Below are 18,055 nucleotides of genomic sequence, written 5' to 3'. Positions count from 1 at the left end.
CGTACAAACTATACAGGCTAGCGAAAGAACCAGCAGCTGAGACGACACCAGACCCCGCCTCAGTGCTGATAACGGGTCACCCTATTGGATGTCGTTAAGGAAAATATCTTAACTCCGCTCTTCTGATTGGTACGTTGAGACGTCAGTTGTCGCCCGAAGATAGGTTGTGATGGATCTATCTTCCCATGCATAGTTCGGTTGGCCTCTCTCTCAATATAAACACCGCCGGGAGTTTCCGAAGAATCACATTCAGCTGTCAAGACTGAACAATGGTTAACATGAGCTATCACCAATTTTTACTAAAATATCCACATTCGAGTTCAAGACAGTCGAGAAGGCGAGCGAATAAAAGAAAAAGGGTAAGTGCTTCTTAATAGTTTGGCTACTAGTAAGCAGAGTTTTTTTTCAGTCTTTCGGGGAGTAATGGCTACTTAACTTCAAGTGGTCTAACGTTAGTCTACTGGAAAGAAAAAAACATGTTTTGGCAGATATCCCAGTGCCATTTTTAGAATAACAGTTGTCTTAATCCATCACAATTTACATGGAGTTGTTTTTATGTGCTGTCTGCCTACTGTCTGACAAGTTGTCGAAGCTCGCACGGACATAAGTTTTTTTAGAAGGGGTTTGACCATGAAGTGTGCCAAACATTTTACAATTATTTTGTGTATTTTGTAGCTACTATATATATATATATATATATATATATATATATATATATATATATATATATATATATATATATATATATATATATACTCTATAGCCTACGTTTGTTTTTTAATAAGTGTCATTTCATTTGAATAGAATAAATATTAGCCTATCCGTTTGACAGTTATTGGTGGCCCGTTGATTAACAGAACGACTTTTATTTTTGACAGCTAGCTAGGCTATTTGTTTTTCCCACTTTTTTTTTCCAACCCACTCTTTTCCTTTCTTCGTACGTTTCCTTTTGTTTCGCCCATTCCTCCTGCTGGACTTACATTTCCATGACGTAATTGTCTGGCTTACAGTGGACATGCAGCCCTACTAAAGAAGAAAATATTACAATTTAGAATATAAAATAATTAAATGAGAAAATAATAATTTTTACGTTTTATTTACCAAACCAGCATTTTAATTTCAACGCTCACACAGAAAGTGTAATTTGACATCAAGTTAAAGAGGATTTCTTTATTCTCTATCACATTCTCTGTCATTTATTTATTCACGTCACTGCCAACGCTACATTTTTGTAAGAATGTTGTTTTAATTTTTTTTTATATTTGCACATTAAAAAGGTGAAAAGCGGAAATCATTATTTAAATTAAATTCTTAGGTAACGAACTTTGTCTACAATGATCATAGTTATTATGATGGCTTTTGTTTAGTAATTTTTGGTTTGGACAGCTTTAAGTAATTAATACAAGCAGAATACGTGACTGTCAGGCCGTGTGAGACCAATGTAAGGATCTACTCGTCGTTTAAATCACCTTGTTTATCGATCTCAACGTGTTGTGAGGACCGTAGAAGGCAGGGGGCGCAGTAGAGAACATTTTGGTCTTTGTTTATAAGAATGAAGTAACAGGAATTTTATTTACTCCATCCTTGCTGATCATTTCAACAATCATTGACGAGTTATTTGTTTTATCATTATTTAAATGTTTACTAATTTTCCAAAGCGGCCATCAATGTTTAATTTAGGGCACATTTTGTCCCCTCACTAAGCTTGCTCTGTATTTGTGCCAATCATCACTTTGATTCTGAAATCTCAGCAAATTTCAGCAGAAAGAAGAAGCATTTTTCACATTTTTTAAGACTAACCTACCAAATGCTTTTCTTTTTTTTATTTCAGAATTGTTGGGATAAGCTAGATCCAACAAATTGGCAGACTTGATTAACAGAGACTTTCTAAAGGTAAATTCTCATATTTGACATTCTGAATGCTGCATGTTTGTGAAGTTAAGATTTTGATTTAATCTGTTTATTAATTTTAATATTAACCTAATGAAACTATTCAACTACATATTTTGTATTTCATCTTAATCAGCCATTTTAGTGCAGTACCGTCATTTCCTCACTTAGTGTCACTGTTATTCTATTTCCCAATTAAGGGGAATTACACAATACACTGTACTTTGGTGTAGTTTTCTTTCTTATGGTGTAAATTATTATATAGATAAGGTCTTCTTGCAGTATTCTCAGTAATGATACACGCCATCCTTTATCACTGTATACCTACATACTAAAACTCAACCAGTTGCAGAACAGTAAAAAACGAAGAAGGTGGAGTTTCTGTGACGTCAGCCATCTAACGTGCTGCACTCTTCCCTTTATCTCCCTCGTTCTCCCATCCCTCCTGTGTCTGGCAACCCCTCCCTCAGCTCAGGTCCAGTGTGAACCGTGTGGCCGAGTACCTGTGTGTTGCGACTGACTGGCGAGATGACTGCCGAGTGGCTACACCTGCCCCCGCCGTACACCCCTGGCGTGGGGCCGCTGTGTGGTGCAGAGCTGGAGGCGTGGTATGAGGACCTGCAGGATATTCTGGGCTCCGACACGGGAGGGGCAAAACTGGCACGTGCCCCCACATGTACCGAGGTCAGTAGCTTGAAGAATGAAATGGCTATCACACCCACAATGAGTGTGAGTGTTTTTCGTCCATTGTATTTTCGTTAATATTTCTCTTTTTTTTTTTAGGTGTGTTTTACAGATTTGTGAAACAATTCCATTCACATACCAAGTGATGTGAAATGTACTCTGATATTTGACATGTTTTGGCAGGTGTTGACGTTTCCGTTTTGCATTTGTAGAAAGAGCCAGAGTTTCTGGATGTTCTGGAGAGTTGTTCTCTGACGTGGCTGACGGATGGAGGCCAGACGAGGGGCGAGAGTGTCCAGAGGGCAACAGAGGGGATCCAAAACGCCCAGCCTCTGCATCACACCTCATCATCATCCTCCTCTTCCTCCTCCTCCTGTATGAGTCCAGCTGTTGCAGAAGAGCAGCGGGCGGAGGCTGACAGTGGGAGAAGTGGAGATAACTTGGCAGGAGGCGGCAGTGATCTGCTGCCTCCTGAGTTTTTCGAGTTGCTGAGTGAAGGAGGAGTGGGAATGGTGGATCCGAGCGGAGCGGTGATCAGCAGTGGCTATTATTACCACCACCATCAACACCACCAAGCTAATATTGTCCATCCTGCGTCTCCCTCAGCCAGCGAGGAGGAACTGCCCTGTGTCCCCGATTCTCCATCCTGCTCCTCCTCAGCCTCCCAGTCGCCATCTCAAAATTGTTCTTCTCCCTCCTCACCTGTCTCTTCTCCCTCTGTCTACCCATCCTCTTGCCTGGGAAAACGCAAGAGGACCACCAGCGAGAGGGCCAACAGTGCCTTGTCCTCTTTTGCCTCCTCCACGCAGCACACATCCTCATCATCTGCCAAAAAGAGTCGCAAAGAAAGAGAGCAGGAGAACGAGAGGAAGGTACAGGAGCTGACGGAGCAGAACGAGCGCTTAAAAGCGGAGATTGAAAGGCTGGGAGAGGAGGTACAGAGGACACGTAGAGCTCTGATAGAGAGACTAGTCAACACCAGGAAATGAGGAAAAAAAAAAAAAAAAAATCAAAGACGGGATAAAAGTCAGGAATAAATGACAGGTCCAAGAGAATTGGAATAAGCAGTGGTGGGGAAAGGTGTGATATGGTGGTCGTGAAATGCCTCTTAGACCGAAAAGGATGGAAACCAAAGATTTTTGGATTTTTTGAGGATTTTTGGAAAACACAGAGCTTAAAATGGCCAGAAATAGGAAAGTGATGAAAGAGAAAAGGCATAGAGAGAAGGGGCTGCAACAGCAATGCGGCAAATAAAAAGACACAGCATGTATAAAGGAAAAGCAAGAACAGACAGCTCTAAGTGCAAATGGTTTTGATGAATGTTTGTCATTTAAAGAATACCTAAGTTTAATCAAACAGGATGGCAGAAATAACAGTTGAATGAGCATTTGATGATTTGTATGTTGGACAGAAAGGAACTAAATCCAGAGAGTGCATTTCATTGTCATTCGTTCCCACCATTTTGCAATAATTGTAACTCCTACGTTAAGGGCTGCAATTTGGCTAGCAGAGATTACTTGCACCAATTTGTGGAGAATTTAGGAGCTCAGGAAAAGTCTGAAAGTGCCCAGTGCAGTGTGAGTATGAGAGACTGTTTTTTTTGGGGGTTTTTTGGGAGAGAATTCATAATCTTTCTTACTTTTTATAACCCATGGCTTGTGTGTATGTGTATTTTAGATACAGTAAGTAGGACCCGGCTATACTTTCAAAGCTGACCTTTTGTATCAATTCTATCAATATGGGAATATGTGGAAGAAATACCACACCTTGTTTTACTCTGATTTACTATTTTTATATAACGCTGTAATATATCTATATACACAATACTGTATTGGCTTGTACTGTAAAATGCCAACATATCCAGTTATTTTCTCATTGCAGTCACATGAATTGTTAATCGTAGAATAATATGCATGGCTTTTATCATTAAGGGCATCAAATACATGTATTTTACCATACCATTTATTTTATCCTTCATCGTAATCTAAAATTTGCAATAAAAGAAAAAATGTGCCGTTTTTCGTGTCATGTATTGTTTATTTGTTTGCCTTTTTAATGTTCTGTGTATGAATGGAAATCGTGTAAACTATAAGTAATTAGAAAGAGGGAGAGTAAAGACAATTTTTAGCTGAACTTAATCAATTTATTTTCTGGATCCAAAAAAGGTATTTGTAACAAATGGAATAAAACAATTTTCCAGAGGATATAAAAAAAAACATCTTTAAAATGCGCAACACACCCTCCTAACGCTGACTTTATCACAGGGAGAGTATAAAATCAGTTTCTTTTGGTGTAGGGATTTGGAAAAATCCCCCATTCTGTAGCTGTATTCATTTGACTCTCTCTTTGTGTGTTTTTATTTCCCCGTCGGCCTATCCTGCATTTCATTAGTCCTCGGTGCCAATACCACATTGTCTTAGATCCTGTCACGGCTTTGCCTTAAGCTAATACCCTCATCTCTCTCTTAGTGTACATCTTGTTCCCATTCTCCACAATCATACCTCAAACCATTCTACTCTTCCCTTCCTCTCACTAACCTCCATCATTTTGCTCTCACTTTTTCTGTCTCACTTCCTCTTGCCCTTCTGAGGTGCCGGCTCAGAGCTCTTCCCCTCAGCCAGAGCCAGCTGTTTCTTAAGGTCCAACAGTTTGGCCACCTCTGCTGTGATCATGGCCTTCTCCGCCTTCTGGGCTTTGAGTGCTCGCACCTTTTCCCCCTGTGATAGATAAAATGACAGGGTTTCATAGATTTCTCACGCCCGCTTATTTCTTTGATTAAACACTTCAGCTTTTACGGATAAGTAAAGATTGGCAGCTTTACTGTCAAGTAGTAAGGAATTAACTAAGGCGGCAATTTGTGAGTTTGTAAATGTATACATCTGTCTGGGTTTGGAAATACGGAGAATTGGTTTACAAAAATGTAGCCGCTGCATTTATAGTATTAAGTATAATGTAAAATTCAAAAATCATAAATTTGGATATCAAACAAGTATGATCAATTGATCACAAACTTAAGCTTTACCAGATCATTTCAAATGTTTTAAAATTAGCCGCCATTTATTTCAGCGGCCAGATTTGATTTTCGGATATCGTTTTCGTTTCTTACGGAAGATCTGTTTTGTTATTCCTATTATATAAAGATTAATTCAAGACCAAAAAATGAAATTAAAATAATCTTATTGAAAAAATGTTTGATTTTATGACAGATTGATTCCAAAATGTCAAATAATTGGGTGCACAGTTGATTGCTTAACAGTGTGTTGCCACTAGCCAGCATTCTCACCTGCTCAGTCACAGCCTGTGTGAGCTGCTTGGCTTTTTCTGGGTCCACTCCGTTCACTGTCGCCACCTCGGCAGCGGCAGCAGGCACAGCGGCAAGCTGAGTGCTGTTAGCTCTCTGAGCTGTCGTCTGAGGGTGGAAACAGACAGATGGAGACGTTGAGGCCTTTTGACGGTTATTATTCCTAGAGACTTGCTTCATTTAAGACAATAACACTCATCACTCAAAATGTCTACGAGAGTTTATGAGTCATGAGGTGTGAATGGATAGTAAATCACACTGGACACAGGGATGAGTAGAACATTCTAAATCCGAGGATGTTAGATGAGCTGCTAGTGTTAGTGAAGGCAGTAATTCATATTGACACAGCATAACCAGTGTTGACTGAGTCTTCACAAACAAACACCCCTCGATACCTTTTTTTTGGGTGGTTCATCTTCAGGCTAGAGGCAGGCGGTTGAGGAGAAGGTTTAGAGAGGGATTAATTTCATCTATACGACGGCTGTAACCTAAACATCAGTGTGTTTTCTCTGCATCATGTTTAAAAGACAGATACTGCAATTATGTACAAACTCTTATTCATGACGACAGTCAGACAGAGGCCCGTGAACGGCAATGCATTATCCATTCTTTCTTATTTCTTTATTTATAAATAGTCTACCTATATCAATACAAGACCTGACTGAACTCATGCACAGACCATTAGGCATCATAAACATCAAATACCTGCTGTCCACCGAATCGCTTCTTCAAAGCCTCAATCTGGTCCACTTCTAGTTTCTGGAACAATGGACTGACCTGGGAATGAAAGGGGTTGGCAAGGGGAACAAAAAAGGAAGAAATTGTATATGTATATATATATATATATATATATGCATGAATATTTTAAAAGTTTGCAATTGTGGATCCAGCCCAAGGCCAGTGAGGCTTGCAAATTTCACCTGGAGGCTTTGTGCTCATCTTTGAATAAAGAGGATTATGCAAGTAAGTAAGTAAGTAAGTAAGTAAGTAGATAACTGTATGAATTTGGATCATTGGATCACCATTCTTCAATGCAGCATTACGCGATTTGTTAGACAAGTTGTGTGCACATTAGTGTGACATTACAATAGTGTCGTCTGCTGCTTGTGTCTGTAGACTTTAGTCATGAATCAAGATTGCCTTGGAGATCGAATGCAGCGTTGTCAGGCTGCTGCAGACACAGGTCACCGCAATTATGCCTGAAGGGACAAGTGGCCTGAGAGACACTTGCTGTTCGAAGGCTGAGGCCTCGAAACACAGTCTAGGCTATTATTCTTAAGTGTGTGTGTGTGTGTGTGTGTGTGTGTGTGTGTGTGTGTTCACAAGACTACAATGTCCTCCAGGGTCTTGAAATATTGACAGACTGTTGCATCCTCATTGTATCACCCAGCGACAACATACAGGAGGTTCCACAGGTTTGTGTGTGGGAACTGTGTATACTTTCCCGGGTCATACTCACAGTGCCAATGCGGTGGCCGGCACTCAGGGAACATACAAAGGTGCCAGTGTCTTGCAACATGGTATTGACACAAGACTGAGGGGCACTGAGTTGATCCCGGATGGTTTGGCTGACCGTTGGCATGTATGGCAGCAGCATCACTGACAGCAAGCAGGCGATATTCACAGACACTCCGGTGACTGTACCCGCACGCTGCCTGAAGAGGAGAGACGGAGATCAGTCAGTCAGACAGATCATGAATCTAAATGTTTTGGTTAATCTTACAATGGACAGAAATGACTGCTCTTCGAAATGGCTGTTGATACAAATATTTCTTTCTCCTAAGAATTGGTTTTTATGAATTCAATATGTGCTAAATCACATTAAGACACACATTCAAAAGGTGAGTCTCTGTGTTAATAGGAAATGATCATGTACACATTTGCAATACAGATCTATCTACCTGGTATAAATCTAAAGAGGCACAGACTGTGTTGAGCTGGTCAAGGCCATCTCACCTTTCTGCATCTCCTCCCTTGATCTTCTTCCAGGGTTCATTGACCTGGATGTACTGGTTACCATGGCGAGAGATGTTGAGGATGTGTCTCAGAGCGTCACGGATTCTGGTGGAACATTTTAGAGAAAATGTGATGATTGTGACATTGACAGCAAACCCATTACACAGAATCTACTTCAGTATAAAATATCTACAAGTATGTTTTACATTAAGAGTCGAGATACAGCTCAAGATGATACAATTACCAATCTAATAGTAGTAATGTAAACTAAACTGACAATTTATATCTACATTTTCAAATTTGAATTATTTTAAATCCCTGAATTAAAATGAACAAAGACAAGCAGAGTTGTACATCTTAAAAAATTATTTCAATTAAATTGATATGCCACCATCAACCTTTTTAAAAAGGTACGAGTCAAATCGTCTTACTTGACTTTGTCCATGAGCTGGATGTACTGTTGCAGCTCCCAGCCCACCAGAGCCAGGAGCTTCTTATCTTCCTGCTGTAGCTCCATCGCAGGCACACAGCCCTCAAAGAACTTAGTGACAAACATGCCAGCTCTGGAGGAGAGAGGGAGAGTAGTTTTTTTGATGAGACAGAGAAAAAAAAGTGGGGGTCAGAGAAAAAAAATGTGGGAACGGAGCGAGAAAGGCAGCAAGAGAAAAAGGGAAAGAGAGAGCAAAACGAGAGAAGGGCACTTTACTTGACTTGCTAATTGTTTATAAATTATAGATTGTGTTGCCAGATGTAATACAGTGCTCAGCTAGTGTAAACTAACACAACAGTGTGCTGCATTGAGCCTCATCACAGCTCCTTCATCGCCTCTACATTGTAGTTGTGTCGGGAGTCATTTCTAAAATGAGCTTTATGTGTACATCAGGAAGATGTTCGTAGTGAGAAGGTTTTTGCCGTGTCTGATGCAACAGACTGTTCTATATTTTACGCATCTCTCCATCTCGGAGGGAGGTCTGCCAAACCACTGTCAAACTTACAATGAACTGTGATTTTGATGTGTGATTATAAACTTTGTGTGACGTGCATTCTTAATTAGTCTGACTTAAATCAGTGAAACTGCCAAGCCCTGAGTTTTTTTTTCATCCTGGGAAAATAAAGAGCAATATTCTTACTGTTAGAATAACTGAATCATCCTAATCAAAGTCATATTTGCTGCTGGTAAATATTAAGTAAGGATTTACCCATTCCGGTTGGTCAAACTGATTATTTGTGAAATTCTCAAAAGTCAACGTATCAACTGAACAGCGATTAGCTGTTACACGCACAGCACAGAAACGTTTATGAATTTGAAAAAGTGGGCATAAGATGGACACATTGTTGCTAATGATGTAGTGATTTAGTGACTGGATTCAGGCAAGGACAGAATTTCTTTTCTGAAGCAGAATACTTTCTACCTCCAACACCTTAGGCTGGATGCAATCTACAAGATATTTTTGAACCAATTAGGCATCAACGTTGCTGCCCGAGACCAATTTTGAAGATCAAGGTACTTTGAAAAAAAGCTGCTGAGAAAAATCTTTGATGTGGGATTTAACCCTGATCTTTTAAAAATCATTTGAGGCGATGTAATTGGGGCTAAATTGCGCCATCCCAAACAAATTTAGAAAACTAGGGTGAGCCTCTTGTAATAGTTACTGCTCTAACAGACGTTTTTTTCAATGAGTACAACTATCTGAAAACTTGTTGTTAATTAGACTGGATTACAGTTTTACAGCGTATTTACTTTTAAATAACACTTATGAACAAAATGTGAGCAACTTGAGGTGGATTGCACTATTTTATATTTCACTGGTGACTAATATTGGCTGATCAAAACAATTAAAATATAAAAAGGAACAGTAACACACATTAAAAGTCAGATGGCTGGGAATAAATAGTATGAGGATACTGGTAACTTGGTCACATAAATCAATCACATATAGAACGCAGGAATTCATTTTAAAACATATGACTATCACTGACCTGTTGATGAAGTTGCCCAAGTTGTTGAGCAGCTCAGAGTTGTTCTTCAGAGCCATGTCAGCCCAGGAGAAGGCTGAATCCTGTCCCTCCGGACGCACATACAGGAGGTAGAACCGCCACACATCCGACGGGATGCCCGTGTCCTTGGCCATATCTCCAAACACACCCACACCACGGCTCTTAGAGAACTTAGTGTCCTCGTAATTCAGATACTCTGTTGGGAAGTGACAGCGTAAGTAAATATCAGAGCTGAACTTTAATTTCCAGTGTAAATGTGACATGACATACGTGTTATATAACACCAAACAGAATGAATGTGCCATTACAGTGTTTTGAAAACACTTTTTAGATCTGGTGAAATCAGTTAATCTAAATTGTGCTTACCAGTGGCAATAAGGTGGCTGACCAGAGTGTAGTTGTCCTGAGCTCCCAGTAGGGAGCAGGGAAACACCACACTGTGGAAGGGCACATTGTCTTTGGCCATGAAGTTGTACAGCTCCACCTAGTGGCAGAGACACAACACTGCACTGTGAAGATGACATCATATTAGATCATCCAGTTCAAAGAGGACTTATCAGCTCCCCAACCCCCATATCTCTCTCTCCCCCATATATATATATATATATATATATATATATATATATATATATATATATATATATATATATATATATATATATATATATATATACACACACACACACACACACACACACACACACACACACACTCTATATCTTATGTGTATCTCACACACACACCCACCCACCCACCCCCTGGGGTTTCAGAGCGAGAGATGAGATTAGTCAGTGAGAAAGATATGTTGCATTTTTATTTTATTTTAGCTATACAGTAGGGCTGTACTGAATGACATTTTTTTATTTTTACATTCAAAGCTTCTGTGGGGTTTTTTGATCTGTCATCATATTTTATGACGTCATCACCCTAAAAATAACGACTAAACGAATTAAAGGCAGGTTTAGAAACTATTTCCACTTTTGTAATATATTGTTTAAAATGGTCTTTACACCCGACAGCAATAAATAACTTGGGGGAACTTGCAGTTAAATAAAGTCCACATGTAAATGAACAAGCTAGCTAACTAGCATGCGTTTGGCACTCTCTGAGAAGCGTGAAAGCTTTAAATATCATACAGTATGTACACACAAAATGTCAAGTAGTTCCTCTTTTCTAAGTACGGCTGACCACAGCATCATGAACAACAAAAAGAAAGAAAAACCTATGGTAAACGGATCATGCTGAGACTTCTATTTCAGAGGGGAGGAATCTGGAAGTGGATGGCAACGAAGAAGCTGTATCATCGCCTACATATTATACTGTGGGTACAAAACTGATGTGCATTTTAATCATAATCAAAGAGGTTATGTCTTCCTCTAATTCACACTGGGGTTATATGGGGCTAGGAATTACACTGTGTTTTAATGGAGAGTGCAAAAGACCAGATGGGGCAATGAAAAAAGCAATCAGACCCATTCTGTGTTGTAAAGAGGATCAAATCTGTGCCAAACTCGTGCATCAGTACTCCGCTCGGCTCATGAATTCTGACATGTGTGTTGGGGGGGGAGAAGCTAGGGTGGGGGTGATTACCTGATGAGGATTCTTCCACCACTTTTCCCATTTGTCGGTGTAGTTGGCTGTAATGGACAGATAACCAATGGGGGCGTCAAACCACACGTAGAACACCTGCAGAGGCACCAAGAGAGAAAGGGAGACTTTGTTTGACAGAAATTAATTCTGGATCACAAGAATCATACTAAAAACAAAGACACAAAGATTAGGAGGAACAACACAATTGTGTTTGGAGAACAGCTTTGCAGGTGTGTACTAAAAGAAGTAGTCTGTGGCACAACATGTTTAGACATAGACTAGAGAGTCTCCCAGTGTGCTATTAGAGAGCACTGCAGTATCTCCAGTCACTGCAGCATTTCTAAACTGCTAATAAAGTGCATAGTCATTTGCAATGTTTAATTAGGAACCTGACCTTAGATATTTAGTGTTTGCATTCATTACCTTCTCAGCAGGTAATTTAGCTGAGCAGTAGAGCTATATTATACTTCAATAAAAGAGAAAGGAGTATGTGCACATGTTTGACTGTATAATAAACTATAAACAATCAAATAACAAGAATTGGTGTGTTCAAAATAATCTTTACTCGAGGTGACAAGAGCAGACCTTCTCTTTAAAGTCAGGATGAGGTACTGGCGTTCCCCACCGCAGGTCCCTGGTGATGCAGCGAGGTTTGAGTCCATCTCTCAGCCAGGAGCGAGTGATCTGTTTGGCATTTGCTGTCCAGTCTCCTGTGCTGGTTGACTTATCCAGCCACTGCTCCAACTGAGGCTCTAGCTGCATGAGAAAGAGCAAACATGAAAATGCTGGGGGAAAAAAAACAACCAAATCCCTTAACTCCTAAACCACGGCTCCAGAAAGAGTAAAAATGTTTATATGATAAAATTACCACAGGGATAATTGCTTTTTACAAGAAGTCTGACTTTGAATTCTACCTTACACTTGCTGTTTGTACATTCTAGACAGGCTAACTCTGTCTTGATCCCTGTGAGCAGAAAAAGCACACAGTCTAAACTGCAGAATCAAAAGCACAGGCTGTTACAAAGCAGTGTAAAAGGCATACCTTTGGCAGGTCCAAGAAAAGATGTTTGGAGGAGCGGACGACTGGAGTCTGCCTGCAGACCTTACACTGGGGTTCCTGAAGGGGACAGCCGTCAACAATGATCAAATAGAAATGGAATCATTGCCGCCATTCTCTTTCTAATATTCAATTAATGGCAATAATCATGATGATCATCCCCCTCTCGCATCTGCCATCATCAACGTGCTCCTTCCAACTCACCCTGAGCTCCACAGCATTGATGAGCCGCCCACACTTGTCACACTGGTCACCACGAGCTTCTGGGTAGCTGCACTGGGGACAGATGCCTTCGACGAAGCGGTCGGCCAGGAAGCGCTGGCAGTTTTCACAGCGCAGTTGCTCCACCGTGTCTTCAATTAGGAAACCGTGCTTGTGGATTCTCCAGAAAATATCCTGGGCGATCCTGAAAGGATAACAGAGTACAACAATAGTTTAGAGATACTTAGGGGGGTTGTGCCTGGGATGCAAGGAGAACCTTTTTGTCTTTTGACCCTTATTAAAAGGTGTATGGACAAACTGAGAAATGTGTTATTTGGGAACTAATGAGTCATTAAACCCTGAGCTCATTTTGTTTTTCCAACTCAGATTGATACTACTCTTGTCTGTTGGCTAAGAAATTATGTTTACTTTATGGATCAATATAGCAGTATAGAAAATACTAGAAAAGAAGATGAAGGGAAGAGAGTTAGTGTTATTGGTTTGGTCAAATAAAACATTAAGTAAAATGGTAGGGGAAAAAACAAAGCTGACGGTAATCTTTGGGGTTGGATTTGTAAATCTAAAATGTAAGGTCCAACATTCAAAGCACTTTTCAGTCAAAAGTCTTTAATCTGTGGGCTGAACATGTTCTGGTGCATGGTGTTTGATGCCTTTTATGTTTTACTTATCAAAGCAAAAGGCCACAAAACAAGAGTTTTTATCTTTGTAATCCATTCCTATGTACAAGCTTAAGGATTAAAGTCTCATCTTTACTGAAGAAAAATGCCTCTCTTTGTATCCCTTTTCCACGTGTAAGCACTGTAGGTAAACCCACAAAAAAAAAACATCTTTCCACATCTTATTTAAACACCTACACAAACAAAGAATAATCTGATACCTTTTCCATACAAACAACGAACAAGACATCACACCCACTCCCTTGTTTTGATTGTTTCAACAATTCCTCAGAGCAACAATCCATAACTTTGAAGCAATTCATTTCACCTCCAGGCTCTATTTACCTCATCAATATTATAAAATAGATAACTTTACTACAGAATGTCAATTTATTTTTCCTAGATCGACTCTGCCAATTCCTTTCTGCTGACTTTTTAAAAAAGTTGTGAAAAGTGATACTGTTTCCTGAATAAATACATTACTATAGTAGTCTACATTACAATGAAGTGGAGCCTCACCTGACTGTCTGAATCGACTTTTACACACAACCCTCAGCGTAGTTAAAGCTACATTGTGTAAGAATTTCTCCCATCTAGCGGTGAAATTGTTTATAACAACCAACTGAATATAACTTTCTAGTCCTTCCTCCTACTGTGGCCAAACTCAAAATTAGCTCTCTCCATCGTTTACAGGAAGCTGTTCTAGCCACTCCAATATTAACTTTGGTTGTGTTGTTTGCCTGTCGCGTTGTCGTTTTAATTCTCTTTTTCCCTGGCAAGTAATCTCCCCCTTGCATTCTTCACAGTGCCAATAGGTGTAAGAGGGTGAAATGCAGAGGTATGTCCCTCTTTGGCTAATGTATTTTAAAGATGGAGGCACTACATGGCTGCAGTCATTCGAGTGACTCGCTCGTATGTATTCTGAATGATTCTGAATGTCAGATTCTACGCTTACAAGAATACTTTGATTAGTTGGTGGAAGTAATTACACATGATTGAGCACATATTTGTGAAAGAACAAAGTTTTTTTTTTTGCTAAGAATCAACTCAAAAAATTACACAATGTAGGTTTAACGTGTGTTGTACTAGTGTGTTTGACTAATTAATAGGTGGCGGGTGTCACACATGAGAGCTGTAGATCCAGACACATTACTGCTTAACTATAGAATTGAAACAACTCTTTTTTTAATAGGATTTCATTTTCTATTTCTATGGTAAACCTCTGAAACATAAGCAATAACCTACATTCTACAATCATGCTCAATAATCCCTGAGATTAAGTAGAGTATAATTTATGCTTGAGAGGGACATACATCCACACCAGTATCTACTGCAAGATTATAGTAATCCTATGTTACGTAATTGTATAGTAATCATATGGAAACGTGTTAGCACTTTCATACCAAAGCCAAGCAGTATCCGAACCACACAACCCAGGAGAGGAGCAGGGTCTTGAAGCGAGCTCCGGATTATTACTTGAGATCTCCCCGTTTAGCTTCATCTTTATCTTTGTTGTTTACCCTTGATTATGATGAAAGGAACAGCCCTGTCTTTTACTCTTTCACACAACCTTAGATTACATTTCTACAAACGGGCCAACTACAGCCTTCTTCCCTACTTCTACTTACTCCGTCTGCTTCTCGGTGGTGGTTCTGCCAAAAAAGTCAAAGTCAATCTGGAACCACTTGTAGATGCTGGAGTGAATGGCATGGTACTTGTCGCAGATCTGCTGTGGTGTCAGACCCTCCTCTCTGGCCTTGTTCTCTGTAGCTGTGCCATACTCATCTGTGCCACATACAAACAGCATGTTCCAACCTCGCAGACGGCCATACCTTAGAGGAGAAGACGCGTGGAGTCAGTACAGTAACACATAAGAGGGATGGCAGGTGAGACAGTGGGATGTAGAGGGGGAAAAAAAGAAATGGAAAATGAAATGAAAAAATATAAGGAGCAAAAGAGAAATGACAATACAATGTTACAGAGTGAAAAACAGTGACCGTAACTGAAGAAGAAAGAGCAGGATAAAGTGAAGTGAAAAATGGGAGAATGGATAACCTGTTGGTGGGGAAGATTATGAGAAACAGGTTTCATTGTAATGTTGAGAAGGCCTTTAAATGCAATACAGGTTTTTAACCCTCTTATTTAAATGTTTTAAAAAATGAGTTTGGTACAGAGGTCAATATTTTGCTCAGGATTATAAGTATTTTGTTACCACCTACTGTAGTATGTAAACAGAAGGAAGTACAAAATTAAATTCCTACCTGGAGAAGACATCAGCGCTGAGGACGCAGCCAATTATGTTGCCCAGGTGGGGGACGTTGTTGACATAAGGCAAGGCACTGGTAACAAGGAGGTTTCGCTTGCCCTCGTGTGGCAGACTGATAGGAAACAAATTTAATTAAATCTTTATATCTCATATTTCCTCAAGAGTTAGGTCTACATCCTCAGGGTCAGATTTCTACATGTTGCAACTCCCTCTACTTATCTTCTGTTGGATGCTCACTTGACAAATGCACTTTTCAGGAGTTTAGAAAATACTCCGGTCTCACAGGAAGATGAGGTTAGGTGATGTGATCCCAACACCATTTAACATCCTAAACTACAATATATACACACTCACTGCAAGTCAATCTGAATAAGAGTATCTGCTTACGGTCTAGAATGGGAAACAATTACTTACATGGGGTGCTGTCTGTCTGTAGCCAATGGGCAGGAGTTCAAGCCTTTACTCCAGGTGAGAGCAGCTGCCTCCATTTCCTCTTCTGAAACCGCACGCTCATCTTCCACACCCTAACAAACATTTAGATATAGAGAATCATTAATTGTGAATTAAACCAAAACCAACTTGTAAGGTTAGAAATCTTGTCGAGTAGATAGTTGTATTTTAATCCTGCTGTTTCATTAACTTTAATTTGTTTATAATTATAACTGTGGCCAAAAAGAAATACTTGAGTATTTCCATGACCTATAAATCATTTTCAATCTTAGCAATTTTATAACAAAAGTATATTGCCACTGAAAACAGGGGAAAAAAAACTAGCTGTTCCTTTAACAATTAGCTTTGGGGACTCACAAAGACTGAACATCAAAATTAGCTCCATTATAAGATGACATTAAGAAGCAAAAAAAAGAAGAAGCACTGCAGTATACACACAAAGTTTGTCTTGTGTTTAGTGTAATTGTATAAATTAATTTTCAACAACTGTCAAGTTCACAAATCTATGATGATCTGTCAAAAGAATCCTACTGTATGGAGTAGGTGATTTCCCTTTCTAGCAGGGCCACTCCTTATCAAGAGGCCCTCTCACTAAACTACCATATCAAAAATATAAAAAAATAAAAACTCTTCAGTTTTTTTTTTTTAGAATCGTATCACCAACTCCCACCTGACCATTTGACCCTTTAACCTAAAGCTCGGAGCTAAAGCATTTAACAATCTGAGATACACACTGCAACTTCCTCTGAAAGGGAGGCGTGAGTGCTGCTACTAAATTTGATTGACACCAGTTGAAATCCTCCCATGCTTACACAAGAAAGAGAACAGAGGATAAAGAAATAGTGATGTAACTACATGCTGCACGTTCTATAACCTAACACGGGTGTTAATTTAGCTTTCATAGAGCCAGGTTAACTCTCACACGGAGGCTACATCTGCTATACAGGAGAGCCCTGCTTAGTTTAAGTGAGTGGAATTCAAGCCTTGCAACCCTTTCAATGCTTTAACTTTCTTTTCTAACAGGTAAAAAAGCTACGGTGAAGTAAAGACTGAAGAAAATTTGGGAAAGGAAACTTGTGTCTTGCGAGGTGTTATTTGTGCATCTATAGAAAAAATAAAATAAAAGACATTTTCTTGGAAACCTCAGAAAGCATTCAAGTTTCCTGAGGCAAAAGCACAATTGTAGTTAGGCACTGGAGCACCTCTGAATGCTTTCTGTTCAGTAAGAATGCTTTAATTCTAAGAGTTATCCTGATGATCTGGCTGATACCTCAGCAGGGTTGCTGTTGCATGGCTGTGTGTCTCTGCTTTGGCTGTTCTGAGGGGCAGGCTGCCTCTGCATGTAGCTCTTCATGCCCTGCAGGCCTTTTCCCTGCAGCACTTTCTGAGCAGCAGACTCGCAACTGTGCAGAACAGCCCCACGGTCAAACCAAGCCTTCACAGACGCGCGTTCGGCTGTAAAAAGAAAAAGAGGCAGGATAATGGTAGGGGAGAGAAAAAAAAGGGGAAAAAAAAAAAAAAATAAAAAAGGAAGGGTTGCAGTAAGGAATGTTATGACATAGAACAAAAAAATATAAATAAGACATTTGAAAATAAAATAGGAAGGAAAGTAAAATGGAAAACAGGGAAGAAAATAGTTTAAAAAAATAGGGAAGAAGTTGAGGTATTTAAAAAAAACAATTAGTTCATGAATGGACAATTTATGCATGGCCAATAAAAAAGAAATGTAAAGTTGATGGTACTTACAAGCTAGTGAAGAGTCAGATAAAACGGGGTACAGCGCAGCCCACAAAACAACATCAGCAACTGAAACTGCTTCCTGAAACACAGAACAGTTCAATGATTATTATTTTTATATGAAACACAATTTCTTTAAGCAATTAACACATTATTCCTGATCTTGCCATGTGTCCTATCTGTCATCCCATCGGAAACCTAAATGCTACTTTCAGCATGAATGTTTTGTGCGCTTGCATCTCACTAAA

General features: G+C 39.6%; 2 protein-coding genes across 4 annotated transcripts in view; one reads left to right on the top strand and one right to left on the bottom strand.

The window, feature by feature from the left end:
* Positions 1 to 200: 200 nt before the first annotated feature.
* ddit3 (DNA-damage-inducible transcript 3) lies at positions 201 to 4,592 on the top strand. 2 transcript variants are annotated; one of them, XM_028575384.1, is made up of 4 exons: positions 201 to 359; positions 1,832 to 1,893; positions 2,366 to 2,574; positions 2,787 to 4,592. In XM_028575384.1, exons 3-4 carry the CDS (start codon positions 2,419 to 2,421, stop codon positions 3,561 to 3,563), a joined length of 933 nt encoding a protein of 310 aa, XP_028431185.1. In that variant the 5' UTR covers positions 201 to 359; positions 1,832 to 1,893; positions 2,366 to 2,418; the 3' UTR covers positions 3,564 to 4,592. The 2 variants fall into 2 exon arrangements, with proteins under 2 accessions (XP_028431185.1, XP_028431184.1); XM_028575383.1 differs by having other exon boundaries at positions 203 to 359; positions 2,361 to 2,574.
* Positions 4,593 to 4,703: 111 nt separating this feature from the next.
* The window catches only part of mars1 (methionyl-tRNA synthetase 1), a 17,987-nt gene continuing 4,635 nt past the window's right edge, over positions 4,704 to 18,055 (bottom strand). The window contains exons 5-22 of one of the 2 annotated variants that reach the window (XM_028575381.1): positions 17,817 to 17,889; positions 17,341 to 17,525; positions 16,035 to 16,144; positions 15,616 to 15,732; positions 14,983 to 15,186; positions 12,681 to 12,882; positions 12,462 to 12,536; positions 12,005 to 12,175; positions 11,420 to 11,515; positions 10,196 to 10,313; positions 9,812 to 10,025; positions 8,263 to 8,394; positions 7,832 to 7,936; positions 7,335 to 7,530; positions 6,581 to 6,652; positions 6,271 to 6,297; positions 5,858 to 5,983; positions 4,704 to 5,291 (exon numbers count right to left, since the gene is read on the bottom strand). In XM_028575381.1, the coding sequence (XP_028431182.1) occupies positions 5,142 to 5,291; positions 5,858 to 5,983; positions 6,271 to 6,297; positions 6,581 to 6,652; positions 7,335 to 7,530; positions 7,832 to 7,936; positions 8,263 to 8,394; positions 9,812 to 10,025; positions 10,196 to 10,313; positions 11,420 to 11,515; positions 12,005 to 12,175; positions 12,462 to 12,536; positions 12,681 to 12,882; positions 14,983 to 15,186; positions 15,616 to 15,732; positions 16,035 to 16,144; positions 17,341 to 17,525; positions 17,817 to 17,889 (2,373 nt within the window). In that variant the 3' untranslated portion in view covers positions 4,704 to 5,141. The remainder of the gene's footprint in view (positions 5,292 to 5,857; positions 5,984 to 6,270; positions 6,298 to 6,580; positions 6,653 to 7,334; positions 7,531 to 7,831; positions 7,937 to 8,262; positions 8,395 to 9,811; positions 10,026 to 10,195; positions 10,314 to 11,419; positions 11,516 to 12,004; positions 12,176 to 12,461; positions 12,537 to 12,680; positions 12,883 to 14,982; positions 15,187 to 15,615; positions 15,733 to 16,034; positions 16,145 to 17,340; positions 17,526 to 17,816; positions 17,890 to 18,055) is intronic. The other variant, XM_028575382.1, reaches the window with a different exon arrangement.

The sequence above is a fragment of the Perca flavescens genome, chromosome 4, assembly GCF_004354835.1.
Source record: "Perca flavescens isolate YP-PL-M2 chromosome 4, PFLA_1.0, whole genome shotgun sequence".
Classification (NCBI taxonomy): Eukaryota; Metazoa; Chordata; class Actinopteri; order Perciformes; family Percidae; genus Perca; species Perca flavescens.
Note: the sequence above shows the minus strand (reverse complement) of the source record. Positions and strands in the feature narration are given on the sequence as shown.

What these genes read in the sequence shown, in the direction of transcription:
- ddit3 (XM_028575384.1), top strand. Translation starts at nt 2,419, where the DNA reads ATGACTGCCGAGTGGCTACACCTGCCCCCGCCGTACACCCCTGGCGTG. An exon ending in GTGCCCCCACATGTACCGAG is followed by an intron (nt 2,575 to 2,786) that starts GTCAGTAGCTTG and finishes TTGCATTTGTAG; the next exon opens with AAAGAGCCAGAGTTTCTGGA.